At 37.5% G+C, this 17,179-nt stretch overlaps 1 protein-coding gene and 1 non-coding gene across 6 annotated transcripts in view; both read left to right on the top strand.

The window, feature by feature from the left end:
* Nucleotides 1-17,179, top strand: part of RC3H2 (ring finger and CCCH-type domains 2) — a 59,731-nt gene that overhangs the window by 26,465 nt on the left and 16,087 nt on the right. For all 5 annotated transcript variants that reach the window (XM_027556200.1, XM_027556202.1, XM_027556203.1 and 2 more), the window contains 5 exons: nt 840-1,040; nt 1,500-1,632; nt 1,747-1,865; nt 3,114-3,226; nt 11,981-12,289. In XM_027556200.1, the coding sequence (XP_027412001.1) occupies nt 840-1,040; nt 1,500-1,632; nt 1,747-1,865; nt 3,114-3,226; nt 11,981-12,289 (875 nt within the window). The remainder of the gene's footprint in view (nt 1-839; nt 1,041-1,499; nt 1,633-1,746; nt 1,866-3,113; nt 3,227-11,980; nt 12,290-17,179) is intronic.
* LOC113901973 lies at nt 1,311-1,421 on the top strand. Its single transcript, XR_003513629.1, has one exon. It is a non-coding gene; the product is annotated as a small nucleolar RNA SNORD90 (small nucleolar RNA).

Genomic DNA, 17,179 nt, shown 5'->3' with positions numbered 1-17,179 from the left:
CAACAGGTTTTCAGTCTACATTGCCCTGATCCATCAAAGGAAATACTATCTATGGCCGTGATAGCCTTACGAAATGTATCTTCTAAATAATAAGGCATGAAAGTCAGAATTACTCCTTGATCCATGGGCTACAGAGTGGAAGTTGTGTTATCAGGCACGAAAACATTACTCTTTTCGTACATTTCCATCAGAACTCTTGAGTTACCAGGTGCATTGTCAATGAGCAGTAATATTTGGAAAGGAATTTTTTTCCTAAGCAGTAGGTCTCATCAGTGGGCTTAAAATTCCCAGTAAACCATATTGTAAACAGATGTGCTGTTATTTGGGTTTTGTTATTCCATTTCTAGAGTACAGGCAGAGTAGATTCAGTGTAGTTCTTAAGGACCTAGTATTTTGGGGGAGGTAAATGAGGATTGCTGCTACTGCTAAGTCACTTCAGTCGTGTCCGACTCTGTGCGACCCCATAGACGGCAGCCCACCAGGCTCCTCTGTCCCTGGGATTTTCCAGGCAAGAATACTGGGGGGGGTTGCCATTTCCGTCTCCAAAATGAGGATTGGCCTCAATTTAATATCACCAGTTACATTAGCCCCTCACAGAAGAGTCAGCCTGTCCTTTGAGCTTTGAAGACAGGTCCTGACTTCTCTCCGACTGTGAAAGTCCTAGAGTGTCTTCTTAGAATTTTTAGTAAGTAGATTATTTTTTTGTACCTTCTTCATGTTGTATCTGATAGGCTATAGGTACCTCCCCCTTTTAAAATAAAGAAAAAGTTGGTTGGGGGAGTGGTGAGAGCAAAGCAAATCTGATGGTTTTTTTTTTTTTTTCTCCTTTCTATTTTTAGGTTACCAAAAGGGATGAAGACTCTTCCCTGATGCAGCTAAAGGAGGAATTCCGCAGTTATGAGGCTTTACGCAGAGAACATGATGCCCAAATTGTTCATATTGCTATGGAAGCAGGACTCCGTATTTCACCTGAGCAATGGTCCTCACTTCTGTATGGTGACTTGGCGCATAAATCACACATGCAGTCTATCATTGATAAGGTTTGTGAAACTAGAGATGCTAATTTTGTATCGTTGTTAATCTTGATGAATATTTGAATCTTCTGAAGGAACTAAAGAGAAAACCAGTTGGGAGATTCCTGTTTTTACATGTAAATATCTCACAGATATCATTTCTCTCTTTTTTATTATTTTCTAATTTTCAAAATAAACTAAAGGAGGCGATAGGGAAACAAATACGGGTATTGACATAAAAACAGCCTAGCTTACCAAGTCTGTCATTTATCTAGATTCTGACACCACATAGCTAATAAATAAGTTTTCTAAGTGTCTAATGATGAATTTCATAGGGCAGATTCTGAGGTGAAAATTTAATTCATCATTGATACTTCTACTATGGAATCTGAAGACACTTGAAAACTTATTCAGTATGTTGATTGAATAAAAGCATTTGAATATAGATGTGTTGTAAAAACCTTTTCATTTTCTCTTTTGTGTTAGCTGCAGTCTCCCGAATCCTTTGCAAAGAGTGTTCAGGAATTGACAATTGTTTTGCAACGAACAGGTGACCCAGCTAACTTAAATAGATTGAGGCCTCACTTAGAGCTTCTTGCAAATATAGACCCTAATCCAGGTATGTGAGAATATAATTGCTTATGCTTTTTAAAAAATGATTTCCTATACACAAGAGATTTACCGCTAATGAATTTTTTTTTCCTCATCTCATCCGCTTGGCGGACTATTTTAGATGCTGTTTCACCAACTTGGGAGCAGCTAGAAAATGCAATGGTAGCTGTTAAAACAGTGGTTCATGGCCTAGTAGACTTCATACAAAATTATAGTAGAAAAGGCCATGAGACACCTCAGGTAAGTAAAGTTATTTCTCTTCTGACTGCTCTTATTTCTAATGAAGCATGCTGAACATCTTAACAGGCTGTTTGGTTAATGGACTCCTTATTTGACAGCCCTGTCACATAAGTTTTTATTCTCTGTTCTTTTGAGAGAAACCTGAGTTTTAGTGTACCTGATAGTGTACCTGATTCATAGTACAGCAATAGTTTGGGGAGTGTCTTGAATATGAGTTCACTGCAAGTTTTTTTGACTGGCTGTAGATCTGATTCCATCCAAATATTTTGCCTGATTTTTTCTTAATTTGGGGAAATTGTCACTTTTTTCTCATTTGTTGCCATTCCAGTGAGTTCATATTTGTAAATGTGTGGAAATAAAGTATTTTCAATGTACTTTTGAAGGAGTTATTTAAGGTAAAACCATTTATTCTAATAATAACATCCATTTATTAAGTTATTATGAGCCAGTCTCAATATTTTACATAGATTATTTCTAATCCTCCCAGCCACCTGCAAGGCAGTTGCTGTCTCCAAGTTGAAGTTGAAAGAGGTTAAATAACATATCTAAGATCACGGTGGCAGTAAGTGACAGAACTGGGATCAAGTCTACTCCAAAGTGATCTTTCCACTCTTCTGTCCTTATTCTATTAGAAGACATTATAATGTTCAAAAATTAGCTAAAAGATGAATGTTTCATCTTAAGGTCACAGAAATAATGATGTCTTAGAGTTTGATGCAAATTATAGCAGTCATGATGTTTTTATATTTTGCCTCATTATTTGTATAAACTTAGCACCGACCCTTGGAAGAAAGTTATACTCTTAAGTTGACAAGTAAAATTAGTGTTTCTTAAATTTTAACTTCTAGAGTAAGTTGTATTCTTCCTTTTCCTGAGAACGTTTAAGTAGACAAAGCTTACAGCTTTTTAAATGCTTTTTGACATTGTTTGCTTGATTTGATATCATAATTTTGAGACATCAATGAATTTTGATGAAAAAATCTTTTGTTTTTGTGGACATTTTGTTGACAGATAAGTAATGCAGCTTTGAACTAGTTCCTGATGATCCTCAGAAGGAGTATCTAAAATGTCAACTCATGATTATGCCATGTAACTCATAACAGGAAACAGGGCAGTGGTAGTTACGTCAGCACAAGAGTTGTCTAATGTGAAAAGGAATTAAAGGTGTCCTCATAGAACTCTGATGTCACAAGGAGTGAGTGAGAACTGAAATCTTCATTTATCCACATACTGATTTTCTTTTTGTAGCCTCAGCCAAACAGCAAATACAAGACCAGCATGTGTCGAGATTTGCGACAGCAAGGAGGGTGTCCACGAGGAACAAATTGTACTTTTGCCCATTCTCAGGAAGAGCTTGAAAAGTAAGTTAAGAGAACTCTATTTTATTTGGATTTAATTTTGGTCATCATGAAAGAGTCATATAGAGTCAAAGTTTGTGATGAGTTTCAAAGATGCAGTTAAGTCCACATCATGGAATTCTTTAGATTGAAAAATAACCTTTACTTTTGAAACCATACCTTGTTGCTTCTGGCAGCATAGTTAACAAGTGATTTAAAACCTTATTCAGGAATCTAATTTTAGACCATTGTAGAGCTAGAATTCATGTTTCTGCTAAGCACCTGTGCAGAATGAAAATATTCTTATGCTTAGAGTCTTATTTACTCAGGTTCTATTGAAGGTAACAGCTGAGTCTCAGGTAAAATGGTAAAGCAGATACATTTTCTTTTTATGGGCTTTTGGTCTTTTTAACATTCTTTTCCCTCTCTCTTGTCCTATAGGTAATCCCTTTTTCTATGTCCACTTATCCCAGACATAAAAGTAAATGGAGATAAACTGTAATAAATGTTGTCAAAGTTTTGGTTGTTCTGTTTTTTAACCAAAACATTCATCATTGAGATTTCACCAAAAATTGATTCTAGCCTTTCTACTGAATATCTCACCTGCATATCAACTGTTAATGGACATCTCTCTTTTGTTTTTAGATACTTTAAATCCAATTTGAGCTAATTTTCTCCTCATACATTGATGTCTTCTCTTGTATACACCATCTGCCTACTCTCCCCAGGTGTACCCTGTCCAGTCAGTTATATATTCCATGCTATTGGAATAATTTTTGTCAGCTTTCACTTGCTTGTCTTAGTCAAGTCTGTCAGTTCGGCTTCCTGTATATTTCTTGACTCTTGTTCTTTCTGTCGTTGTAGTCTAACCTGGCATCCCCTTTTCTTGATTCATAGTTGCCTCCTAATTAGTTATCGTATAGCTGTGGTTGTCTACCCTCAACCCCATTATTCCCAACAAAATAGGGGGAACTTTGCATTTAAGGCTCATTGCAGATAATGAGAAGCTTAGGAATCCCTGTTGATAAAGATATAAAGTCTACTCTGTGGCCTGCAAGTCTCTGTGTCATCTACTTCATGCCTACTTTTTTGGGGGGTGGCTAGCCCCACACCACGCTGTATGTAGAATTTTAGTTCTCCAACCAGGGTTCAAACCTGTGCCAACTACATTGGAAGCACAGAGTTTTAACCACTGGACAGCCAGGGAAGTCCCCTGGCCTACCTTTTTTACTTCATCTCGCAGTGCTTCCCATTTAGGAGACCTCCTTTGGGAAGCCCTTAAACTTAAAAAAGTTGGAGAAGAAATTGTGTGATTTCATTGCCATTATACTCACAACTGGTGCCCACCTGAAAATCCATTTTCCATCTTATATCTTCAAATTGGCTTCCTATTCTTTATCTCCAGTCCTACTTTAGAACTTTATTATTTCTTGCCTGAACTTATAATAGTAGTAGTAAAAATGAGCCAAATTAATTGGTCAGATTTTGTGCCAGGTGCAGTGTTTAATGTTTTACATGTGTATGTTTACCCAGTTTGTCCGTTTTGCGCTATGTAGCTTTTTACATGCATCTCCCTGTGTCTCAACCAAGATTTTATTTTGCAAGTAAGTGTATAATCTTGTCCATCTTCTGCTTTAAATTCTTAATTGATTCTCAGTATATTATTGCTGGTTCTGGGCCCAGTCTTGCTTTCCAGCCTTATTCCACCTTTTGTGTTACTTTTTTAAGGTACATCCAGTTTACTACTATACACTTTCTCTCATTCTTCTTTCCTTTGTACGTGTGTTCACTTTATATCCTATATTCTCCTTTTCTCTGTTTGGAGAGCTGCCAGTCCTGATTGTATTCAGATAGCATCTTCCACCTGAAAACCTCTGTGACTTCCAGCCAGTGTTAGTTGCTACCTTCACTGTGCTTCTGTAGTACCCTATACCTGGTAACTTTATAACTACCAGTTTGCTTACTGTGTTGCAGTTATTTACTTACTGTGTGTATTTTCACTGGACTTCATTTATTTATGGGTTATTCATCTTTATATTTTCTGAACCTAAAAAGTATCTGACATGTAAACTCAGTATATTTATGTTGAAAGAGTAGATAATCTACAGTTTATATTTCCAACCAGTTTCATACTCTGTTGCTCTTAAATAAAAAGAAGGAGAAACAGGATAATACAAAGGATTGAGGAAGTGGAAGATGTCATCATCCCGTTGGTTAAAAAAAATGCATGTTGCTACCCAACTCAGACTTTTTGAGGATGGATCCTTTTTCTTAACTCACATAATGTACCAGGAGGAATTCGAATGCAAATGTTTAACTTAATTTTTTTACTCTGGCCTGCTTTCTCTATTGTACATATCTCTAACCAAACAAATGCCCCAGATCTCTCTTAATATTTGTATGAATATATTTTAGAGTATAGGGTATCAGAATCCTTTTCCCAAGGATTACTGCATTCTGGAGAGTGACAAAAGCCTGAGGTCATCCATCTCAACAAATATATTTAAAAATGGTTGTTAAGTGCTAGGTACTTATTTGAGGTACTTCTAGTGGTGAAAGAGGAACATTAAACTTGTAAACAGATAATTTCAGCTACTGATAAAATGCTATAAAGTCTGAGGTGGAAACAAGTTCAGGAACCAGAAGGACGACCAGTGTGTTGGGAGGATGGAGAATGAGAAGAATGGAGAAAGATAATGTTGGAGAGGCTAGGCAAGAGTAGATCATACTGGCTTGGTGGACACTGGCAAAGAGTTTGCCTTTTATTTTGGAAGCCATTTTAGTGGTTTATTCAAATAGAACAATGGGATTATAATTTTGTCTTAAAAATGTTACTCTGGTAACTACATGGTGGACTGCTGCAGTGGTTCAGGCATGAGATTAGTCGCTTGGTCCTAGGATTATAGTAATTGAGATGATGACAAATAGCCAGACTTGGGATATATTTTAGAAGTAGACCTGATTTGACTAATGGATCGAATGTGAGGTATAAAGAAAAGAGGAGAAGCAAGGATGACTCCAAGGTTTGGGGCCTTTGTATACTAAGTGATGTCTTTTACTGAGATAGGAAATGCTTGGGGGTAGAAAATCAGTAGCTCTCTTGGCCATGTGAAGTTTAAGGCTTACTCCACATTCGTATAGCAAATATTTATAGAACACCTAGTGTGCACCAGGCACTGTGCTAAAGACAGATGAATATAAAAGGCAAAATCCTTTCTCTCATGGGGCTTACACTGTAGTAGAGAAGATCAACGTAAAGTGAATAAATAGAAAACATAATACCTGGTATTGATTGGTCCTGTGAAGAAAAGTAACAAAGTAAGGAGAAAGAGAATGACTGAAAAGGGGAGGAATTTTAGATGAGATTGTCTGGAAAGGGATCCCAGAGACTATGACATTTAATCAGACACCTGAATGAAACGTTGATGCACTGGAGAAGAAAAGATGATTAAAGGAGTAAAGTCTTGGAGAAGGCAGATGGGCTTGGGCCTGGGGTGTGAGTGGAAAGATTGACCTGAGTTCAGAACAGTAGTGCTTCATCCCTTATTTTATGTGGAATGTGTAGTTACAGAAGCAGGAGGGTTGCTGGAATTAGTGGTGGAAAGTTAAGTAACGCTCCTCTGGTGTCATCTTTTCTGTGTTAAGTGGGAGGCAGTATCATCAGCTATAATGGGGCTATGGAGAGTGAAAGGGAAGAGGATGTTAGACATATGAAAGTTAATTTAGTAGAGAAGTATATTAATGTATTGCTTGGCCATTTTAAGTGATCATAATTTTGAAATGAATCTACTCAGCATGACTGCATGATTTTTCTCTAGCAACAGTCACCTACTTGAGCAGGCACAGAATAAGAGAATAAGTAACAGATTGGATTGGGGCTTTACCAGGTGAGTTCAACAAGGTAATTGGGCCAAGAGAGTTTAAGGTAGGAATTAATGGTGGATAATGGATTCTAAACTTGGTAAGGCAGGGAACAAATGCTTGTGGGGGCTCCTTGATGACTTTAAAAGAATAGAAAGTAGTTAACTTTTTCATCTGTGAGGTCCAGATTCCAAGTCTAAGTCGTTAGCTGCCTGGATGTTAGAAGTCCAGTATTCATCCCTATTTATCTTTTTTTTTTTAATTTTATTTTATTTTTAAACTTTACATAATTGTATTAGTTTTGCCAAATATCAAAATGAATCCACCACAGGTATACATGTGTTCCCCATCCTGAACCCTCCTCCCGCCTCCCTCCCCATACCATCCCTCTGGGTCGTCCCAGTGCCCTAGCCCCAAGCATCCAGTATCGTGCATTGAACCTGGACTGGCATCTCGTTTCATACATGATATTTTACATGTTTCAATGCTATTCTCCCAAATCTTCCCACCCTTTCCCTCTCCCTCAGAGTCCATAAGACTGTTCTATACATCACTGTCTCTTTTGCTGTCTCGTACACAGGGTTATTGTTACCATCTTTCTAAATTCCATATATATGCGTTAGTATACTGTATTGGTGTTTTTCCTTCTGGCTTACTTCACTCTGTATAATAGGCTCCAGTTTCATCCACCTCATTAGAACTGATTCAAATGTATTCTTTTTAATGGCTGAGTAATACTCCATTGTGTATATGTACCATAGCTTTCTTATCCATTCGTCTGCTGATGGACATCTAGGTTGCTTCCATGTCCTGGCTATTATAAACAGTGCTGTGATGAACACTGGGGTACACATGTCTCTTTCCCTTCTGGTTTCCTCAGTGTGTATGCCCAGCAGTGGGATTGCTGGATCATAAGGCAGTTCTATTTCCAGTTTTTTAAGGAATCTCCACACTATTCTGCATAGTGGCTGTACTAGTTTGCATTCCCACCAACAGTGTAAGAGGGTTCCCTTTTCTCCACACCCTCTCCAGCATTTATTATTTGTAGACTTTTGGATCGCAGCCATTCTGACTGGTGTGAAATGGTACCTCATAGTGGTTTTGATTTGCATTTCTCTGATAATGAGTGATGTTGAGCATCTTTTCATGTGTTTGTTAGCCATCTGTATGTCTTCTTTGGAGAAATGTCTATTTAGTTCTTTGGCCCATTTTTTGATTGGGTTGTTTATTTTTCTGGAGTTGAGCTGTAGGAGTTGCTTGTATATTTTTGAGATTAGTTGTTTGTCAGTTGCTTCATTTGCTATTATTTTCTCCCATTCTGAAGGCTGTCTTTTCACCTTGCTAATAGTTTCCTTTGATGTGCAGAAGCTTTTAATTTTAATTAGGTCCCATTTGTTTATTTTTGCTTTTATTTCCAATATTCTGGGAGGTGGATCATAGAGGATCCTGCTGTGATGTATGTCGGAGAGTGTTTTGCTTATGTTCTCCTCTAGGAGTTTTATAGTTTCTGGCCTTACGTTTAGATCTTTAATCCATTTTGAGTTTATTTTTGTGTATGGTGTTAGAAAGTGTTTAGTTTCATTCTTTTACAAGTGGTTGACCAGTTTTCCCAGCACCACTTGTTAAAGAGATTGTCTTTAATCCATTGTATATTCTTGCCTCCTTTGTCAAAGATAAGGTGTCCATATGTGCGTGGATTTATCTCTGGGCTTTCTATTTTGTTCCATTGATCTATATTTCTGTCTTAGTGCCAGTACCATACTGTCTTGATAACTGTGGCTTTGTAGTAGAGCCTGAAATCAGGTAGGTTGATTCCTCCAGTTCCATTCTTCTTTCTCAGGATCGCTTTGGCTATTCGAGGTTTTTTGTATTTCCATACAAATTGTGAAATTATTTGTTCTAGCTCTGTGAAGAATACCGTTGGTAGCTTTATAGGGATTGCATTGAATCTATAAATTGCTTTGGGTAGTATACTCATTTTCACTGTATTGATTCTTCCAATCCATGAACATGGTATATTCCTCCATCTATTAGTGTCCTCTTTGATTTCTTTCACCAGTGTTTTATAGTTGTCTGTATATAGGTCTTTAGTTTCTTTAGGTAGATATATTCCTAAGTATTTTATTCTTTCCGTTGCAATGGTGAATGGAATTGTTTCCTTAATTTCTCTTTCTGTTTTCTCATTATTAGTGTATAGGAATGCAAGGGATTTCTGTGTGTTGATTTTATATTCTGCAACTTTACTATAGTCATTGATTAGTTCTAGTAATTTTCTGGTGGAGTCTTTAGGGTTTTCTATGTAGAGGATCATGTCATCTGCAAATAGTGAGAGTTTCACGTCTTCTTTTCCAATTTGGATTCCTTTTATTTCTTTTTCTGCTCTGATTGCTGTGGCCAAAACTTCCAAAACTATGTTGAACAGTAATGGTGAAAGTGGGCACCCTTGTCTTGTTCCTGACTTTAGAGGAAATGCTTTCAATTTTTCACCATTGAGGATAATGTTTGCTGTGGGTTTGTCATATATAGCTTTTATTATGTTGAGGTATGTTCCTTCTATTCCTGCTTTCTGGAGAGTTTTTATCATAAATGGGTGTTGAATTTTGTCAAAGGCTTTCTCTGCATCTATTGAGATAATCATATGGTTTTTATTTTTCAGTTTGTTAATGTGGTGTATTACATTGATTGATTTGCGGATATTGAAGAATCCTTGCATCCCTGGGATAAAGCCCACTTGGTCATGGTGTATGATCTTTTTAATGTGTTGTTGGATTCTGATTGCTAGAATTTTGTTAAGGATTTTTGCATCTATGTTCATCAGTGATATTGGCCTGTAGTTTTCTTTTTTTGTGGGATCTTTGTCAGGTTTTGGTATTAGGGTGATGGTGGCCTCATAGAATGAGTCTGGAAGTTTACCTTCCTCTGCAATTTTCTGGAAGAGTTTGAGCAGGATAGGTGTTAGCTCTTCTCTAAATTTTTGGTAGAATTCAGCTGTGAAGCCGTCTGGACCTGGGCTTTTGTTTGCTGGAAGATTTTTGATTACAGTTTCAATTTCCGTGCTTGTGATGGGTCTGTTAAGATTTTCTATTTCTTCCTGGTCGAGTTTTGGAAAGTTGTACTTTTCTAAGAATTTGTCCATTTCTTCCACGTTGTCCATTTTATTGGCATATAATTGTTGATAGTAGTCTCTTATGATCCTTTGTGTTTCTGTGTTGTCTGTTGTGATCTCTCCATTTTCATTTCTAATTTTATTGATTTGATTTTTCTCCCTTTGTTTCTTGATGAGTCTGGCTAATGGTTTGTCAATTTTATTTATCCTTTCAAAGAACCAGCTTTTGGTTTTGTTGATTTTTGCTATGGTCTCTTTTGTTTCTTTCGCATTTATTTCTGCTCTAATTTTTAAGATTTCTTTCCTTCTACTAATCCCGGGGTTCTTCATTTCTTCCTTTTCTAGTTGCTTTAGGTGTAGAGTTAGGTTATTTGTTTATCTTTTACTTTACTTTCTTTTGTTAAGATTTTACTTCTTATCACTTCTTTCTTTTAGGAGACCCACAATTAAAACTTTATTTTTCACCTGCAAGAGCAATGTTAAGGATATCTGAGCTTTATCCTTTGAGAAAGGAAAACAAGGAGCAGCTGGGCATTTTGTGCAGGAACCTTTGAGGTGAAGAATGCAGAGCAGGTTTCAGAACAGTATGTTAAGGAAAGCACAGGCCCCTCCATGCCACCAAATTGCCTTTTTAAAATATAGGTCTGCCTGTTAACCCTCCTTCTTCAAGAAGTAATCATTGGTTCCCCAGATCTGTAAGGCGATATGTGTAAACTGGCCATAACCTATTGCTTTTTTTTTAACTTTGTATTTTGTCACTCCATCTTTAGCCAGTCTGGTCTGGGAATACTTGTCTTTACTGAGCTTTGCTTTTTCTGTCAGCATGTGTGTATGGGAGAGAGGGGGAGAAGGATTGAATAATGAAGCTGTTTATAGATACTGAAAGACTAAAAGGGAAACTATTGTGAAGGTATTGCTCATCACCAACACTGTTTATATTTAATTACCATATGTTTGGTTATGTATAACATTGGTATCAGATTAATTTAGTTATATGTAATTATGACCCCATATGTGTATAGTCATCTTTCTATTCATGTAACATTGTTGTTTACCGTGTTAAAGTATTGGCAGGAACATTGACTAAGACTATAATGAAATTTTCGTTGGACAAATGGATATAAATTTTCTTAAATTGAATCCAGGATCAAATTGCTTTGTGTATTAGAGTGTTATATCAGCCCCAAATTTAGTATCAGGAAAGCTTTTTTAAAGAAAGATCTTAAAATCAGAAAAATCTTTAACCCAAATACTTTATACTTTAGTCATAAACTAATCTGAAAAATATAATACTAAATTTATGTATCTTGGAGTTTAAGAATGAGTTTTGGATTTTTTAATCTCTTTAAAATTATCTGATGCTTTAACAACTTGGTAACAATAGAGAATTCTTTCATATCTTGCATACCTTTTCATCTACATTCCCAACTAAATTTGATACTGGTTCCTTTCATTTTTTACATAGTGTACTTTGTATTCCAGGTATACAGAGTTTTTCAGAAAGATCTCTTCCTACTCCCTCAGAATGCTTTTTGAATACATGTGTACTTTTTTTGCTATATTAATTGTGTGCCTAAATATTATAAGTGTTGTGTGTATACATATGTATATGAGAGATACATTCTAATGTGCCAGGTATTATAATTGAGTTTGATAGTATTTGATATTTAGCTGAATAAAGGTTTTTTCAAAGCTATTCCTTCCTTGAAATTTTTTTCCCATTGCCCACCTCCCCGCCCATCCCCCCTTTTTTTAACTTAGGGTAAGAGTTAGTGAAATATTTACTGATATGTTTATTGTTTTTGAAACAGGTATCGATTAAGGAACAAAAAGATCAATGCAACTGTAAGAACGTTTCCTCTTCTAAATAAAGTTGGTGTAAACAACACTGTCACAACCACAGCCGGAAATGTCATTTCTGTCATAGGAAGTACTGAAACAACGGGGAAAATTGTTCCAAGTACAAATGGAATTTCAAATGCAGAAAACAGTGTTTCCCAGCTAATTCCACGTAGTACTGACAGTACATTAAGAGCTCTGGAGACTGTGAAGAAAGTGGGGAAGGTTGGCACCAATGGTCAGAATGCTGCTGGGCCTTCTGTAGAGTCTGTAACTGAAAAGTAAGTAGTAGGTAAAAATGTTTACATAAGTAATTTAGTCTGTTTATAATTGCCTGAGTATTTTTATTTATCCCAAGGGAAAGCAGGTAATCAGAATTTTTATGCAGATTATTTCATGTAGTAGAGATAGCACTAAATACCAAAAAAATTTGAATTCTAGTCCTGGCTCTGCAATTGAATAGCCCTCTGACCTTGGAAATTCACTTCAACTATGGGTGTTTTCTTCAACTGTAAGCTGAAGAAGTTGAACCAGAATTGAGTTTTTCACACCTTATTTCCTTGAACTTTAGGAATGAGTCCATAGAGGTGCCAGAAAGGAACTAAGTAGAAACGTAAGCAGGTGAGATGCTTGAGCCTCCAGCCCCTGTTTTGATTAGAACAGCTCCACTTTGTGCTCTGTAATGGTGGGTAGTTGTTAAGAGAGAAATCTTTGAAGCCAAATTCTGTGGGTTCATTTTGGCTCACCCTTCTCTAGCTGTATGATCTTAGGCCAGTTACTTAATCTGTCTTCCTTAGTTTACTCATCCATAAAATTGATATAATGATACTACCTACCTGGTATGTTGATTGTGAGAACTGAATGACTTAATACTGCAGTATGCTTTGATCAGTGCCTGCCACATAGCACTCACTAAATATCTGCATCTATTACTATTGTTTGGGATTTCAGCATAAGACTTACTTTGGTAGAAAAGCTTTGGTACTTTAAGAAAAAAGTTTTAAAACTTCCACATTATCTGAAAAGTTACTTTCACCTCTAATGTCTCAGGCTTTTGTATTCTTTTAGTGTCTTAAAGTCTGAGGTAAAACATACTCAGATTATGTTGCCCATAGTCTGTCAGTATCTATTGTATGCCATATAGGCAAAAAGCATTATGCTAGGCACACAGTAAATCACTAGTGATTTCAAATAATAAATGGATAGGTAGACATTTGTATTGTTTATTTGTGCAGTTAGCATGTGATAGGGAAATTTTATATCTACTTATAAGTATAACATTATATCTACCTACTGCGGGCAGGAATCCCTCAGAAGAAATGGAGTAGCCATCATGTTCAACAAAAGAGTCGGAAATGCAGTACTTGGATGCAATCTCAAAAACGACAGAATGATCTCTGTTTGTTTCCAAGGCAAACCATTCAATATCACAATAATCCAAGTCTATGCCCCAACCAGTAACACTGAAGAAGCTGAAGTTGAACGGTTCTATGAAGACCTACAAGACCTTTTAGAACTAACACCCAAAAAAGATGTCTTTTTCATTATAGGGGACTGGAATGCAAAAGTAGGAAGTCAAGAAACACCTGAAGTAACAGGCAAATTTGGCCTTGGAATACGCAATGAAGCAGGGCAAACACTAAAAGAGTTTTGCCAAGAAAATGCACTGGTCATAACAAACACCCTCTTCCCACAACACAAGAGAAGACTCTATACATGGACATCACCAGATGGTCAACACCGAAATCAGATTGATTCTATTCTTTGCAGCCAAAGATGGAGAAGCTCTATACAGTCAGCAAAAACAAGACCAGGAGCTGACTGTGGCTGAGACCATGAACTCCTTATTGCCAAATTCAGACTGAAATTGAAGAAAGTAGGGAAAACCACTAGACCATTCCGGTATGACCTAAATCAAATCCCTTATGATTATACAGTGGAAGTGAGAAATAGATTTAAGGGCCTAGATCTGATAGATAGAGTGCCTGATGAACTATGGAATGAGGTTCGTGACATTGTACAGGAGACAGGGATCAAGACCATCCCCATGGAAAAGAAATGCAAAAAAGCAAAATGGCTGTCTGGGGAGGCCTTACAAATAGCTGTGAAAAGAAGAGAAGCGAAAAGCAAAGGAGAAAAGGAAAAATATAAACATGTGAATGCAGAGTTCCAAAGAATAGCAAGAAGAGATGAGAAAGTCTTCTTCAGTGATCAATGCAAAGAAATAGAGGAAAACAACAGAATGGGAAAGACTAGAGATCTCGTCAAGAAAATCAGAGATACCAAAGGAACATTTCATGCAAAGATGGGCTCGATAAAGGACAGAAATGGTATGGACCTAACAGAAGCAGAAGATATTAAGAAGAGATGGCAAGAATACACAGAAGAACTGTACAAAAAAGATCTTCATGACGCAGATAATCACGATGGTGTGATCACTGACCTAGAGCCAGACATCCTGGAGTGTGAAGTCAAGTGGGCCTTAGAAAGCATTACTAGGAACAAAGCTAGTGGAGGTGATGGAATTCCAGTTGAGCTCTTTCAAATCCTGAAAGATGATGCTGTGAAAGTGCTGCACTCAATATGCCAGCAAATTTGGAAAACTCAGCAGTGGCCGCAGGACTGGAAAAGGTCAGTTTTCATTCCAATCCCAAAGAAAGGCAATGCCAAAGAATGCTCAAACTACCGCACAATTACACTCATCTCGCACGCTAGTAAAGTAATGCTCAAAATTCTCCAAGCCGGCTTCAGCAATATGTGAACTGTGAACTTCCAGATGTTCAAGCTGGTTTTAGAAAAGGCAGAGGAACCAGAGATCAAAGTGCCAACATCCGCTGGATCATGGAAAAGCAAGAGAGTTCCAGAAAAGCATCTATTTCTGCTTTATTGACTATGCCAAAGCCTTTGACTGTGTGGATCAGAATAAACTGTGGAAAATTCTGAAAGAGATGGGAATACCAGACCACCTGACCTGCCTCTTGAGAAATTTGTATGCAGGTCAGGAAGCAACAGTTAGAACTGGACATGGAACAACAGACTGGTTCCAAATAGAAAAAGGAGTATGTCAAGGCTGTATATTGTCACCCTGCTTATTTAACTTCTATGCAGAGTACATCATGAGAAACGCAGGACTGGAAGAAACACAAGCTGGAATCAAGATTGCCGGGAGAAATATCAATAACCTCAGATATGCAGATGCCACCACCCTTATGGCAGAAAGTAAAGAGGAACTAAAGAGCCTCTTGATGAAAGCGAAAGTGGAGAGTGAAAAAGTTGGCTTAAAGCTCAACATTCAGAAAATGAAGATCATGGCATCCGGTCCCATCACTTCATGGGAAATAGATGGAGAAACAGTGGAAACAGTGTCAGACTTCATTTTGGGGGGCTCCAAAATCACTGCAGATGGTGACTGCAGCCATGAAATTAAAAGACGCTTACTCCTTGGAAGGAAAGTTATGACCAACCTAGATAGCATGTTCAAAAGCAGAGACATTACTTTGCCAACAAAGGTTCGTCTAGTCAAGGCTATGGTTTTTCCTGTGGTCATGTATGGATGTGAAAGTTGGACTGTGAAGAGGGCTGAGTGCCGAAGAATTGATGCTCTTGAACTGTGGTGTTGGAGAAGAGTCTTGAGAGTCCCTTGGACTGCAAGGAGATCCAACCAGTCTATTCTGAAGGAGATCAGCCCTGGGATTTCTTTGGAGGGAATGATGCTGAAGCTGAAACTCCAGTACTTTGGCCACCTCATGCGAAGAGTTGACTCCTTGGAAAAGACTCTGATACTGGGAAGGATTGGGGGCAGGAGGAGAAAGGGACGACAGAGGATGAGATGGCTGGATGGCATCACTGACTTGATGGACGTGAGTCTGAGTGACCTCTGGGAGTTGGTGTTGAACAGGGAGGCCTGGCGTGCTGCGATTCATGGGGTCGCAAAGAGTCAGACACCACTGAGCGACTGATCTTATCTGATCTGATGGTCTTCCCTCAGAGAGGTCTTGGAAGAGATAGAGAACATTGTCTAGTTTAGCAAATGTTGCTTATACACTAATTCTGAGCTCTGCTTTTGGCACTCTTGAAAATACATGAGATGTATATCTGTGCCTTTAAGAAACTTATGACATAATGGGGAAGACAGCATTTACATAAGTGAAGCAATATTGCAGTTGGATCAAAGAACAGGGAAATATTATATTGCTGGGAGAAGTATTGGAAGAAAATTTAGATGTGTACCTTGGCACCAGATAATGGATGCCTTGTGTTAAACATGCTAAGGAAATGAGCTTTTGAAAGATTTTGGCAAGGTAAAGTTGTAAAACCATAATGTCACTCAACCATGAAAGACTAATGTACTAGTACGTATTACAATATGGATGAACCTTGAAAACATTATGTTAAGTGAAAGAAGCTAGATGCAAAAGCCATTATGGTAGAATTCCGTTTATGTGAATGTCCAGAATAGGCAAATCCATAGGAGACAGAAAGTAGATAAGTAGTTGCTAGAGGCTGTGGCTGGGGGAACAAGGGAATGGGAAATAGATGCTAATGAATACAGGTTTCTTTGAGAGGTGATGAAAATGCTTCTACAGAATAAGATAATGGTGATGGTTGCACAACCTTGGGAATATACCAGAAATCACTGAATTGTACACTTTGTAAGTGTAAATTATATCTCAGTGTTTAAAAACTTTCAAAAATAAGAAAATCTAAGTAAATCATTTATTCATTGATTCAAAAATTGTAAATCTTCTGCTCTGTGCTACATATCAGACCAGTTAGCATAGTTAATGAAAATGAACTAAATATACTCCCTACCTCTCAGTGTCTTCCAGTGTAGCTTGGGAAACAGATATGAACAGATACAATATATGCTGAAAGGTACTGCAGCAGAGTTGGGTTCCAAGTGTTAACTAAAACACGAAAAATAGCAATAATTCTGTCTGAGGTTAATTGTGGAAAATTTTTTAGCAGTAAGGTGATGACACCTGAACTATTCCAAAACTATGACTAGTTAGGAAGGAAGGGTCTTGTCAATGGAAAAAGCAGCTCAGACAAAAGCATGTAGGTAAGAGGGACTGCAAGGATATCAAACCAGTCAGTCCTAAAGGAAGTCAGTCCTGAATATTCATTGGAAGGACTGATGCTGAAGCTGAAACTCCAATACTTTGGCCACA

This window comes from Bos indicus x Bos taurus, chromosome 11, assembly GCF_003369695.1.
Source record: "Bos indicus x Bos taurus breed Angus x Brahman F1 hybrid chromosome 11, Bos_hybrid_MaternalHap_v2.0, whole genome shotgun sequence".
Classification (NCBI taxonomy): domain Eukaryota; kingdom Metazoa; phylum Chordata; class Mammalia; order Artiodactyla; family Bovidae; genus Bos; species Bos indicus x Bos taurus.
The sequence above is the reverse complement of the archived record's forward strand: the minus strand, read 5'-3'. Positions and strand labels throughout refer to the sequence as shown.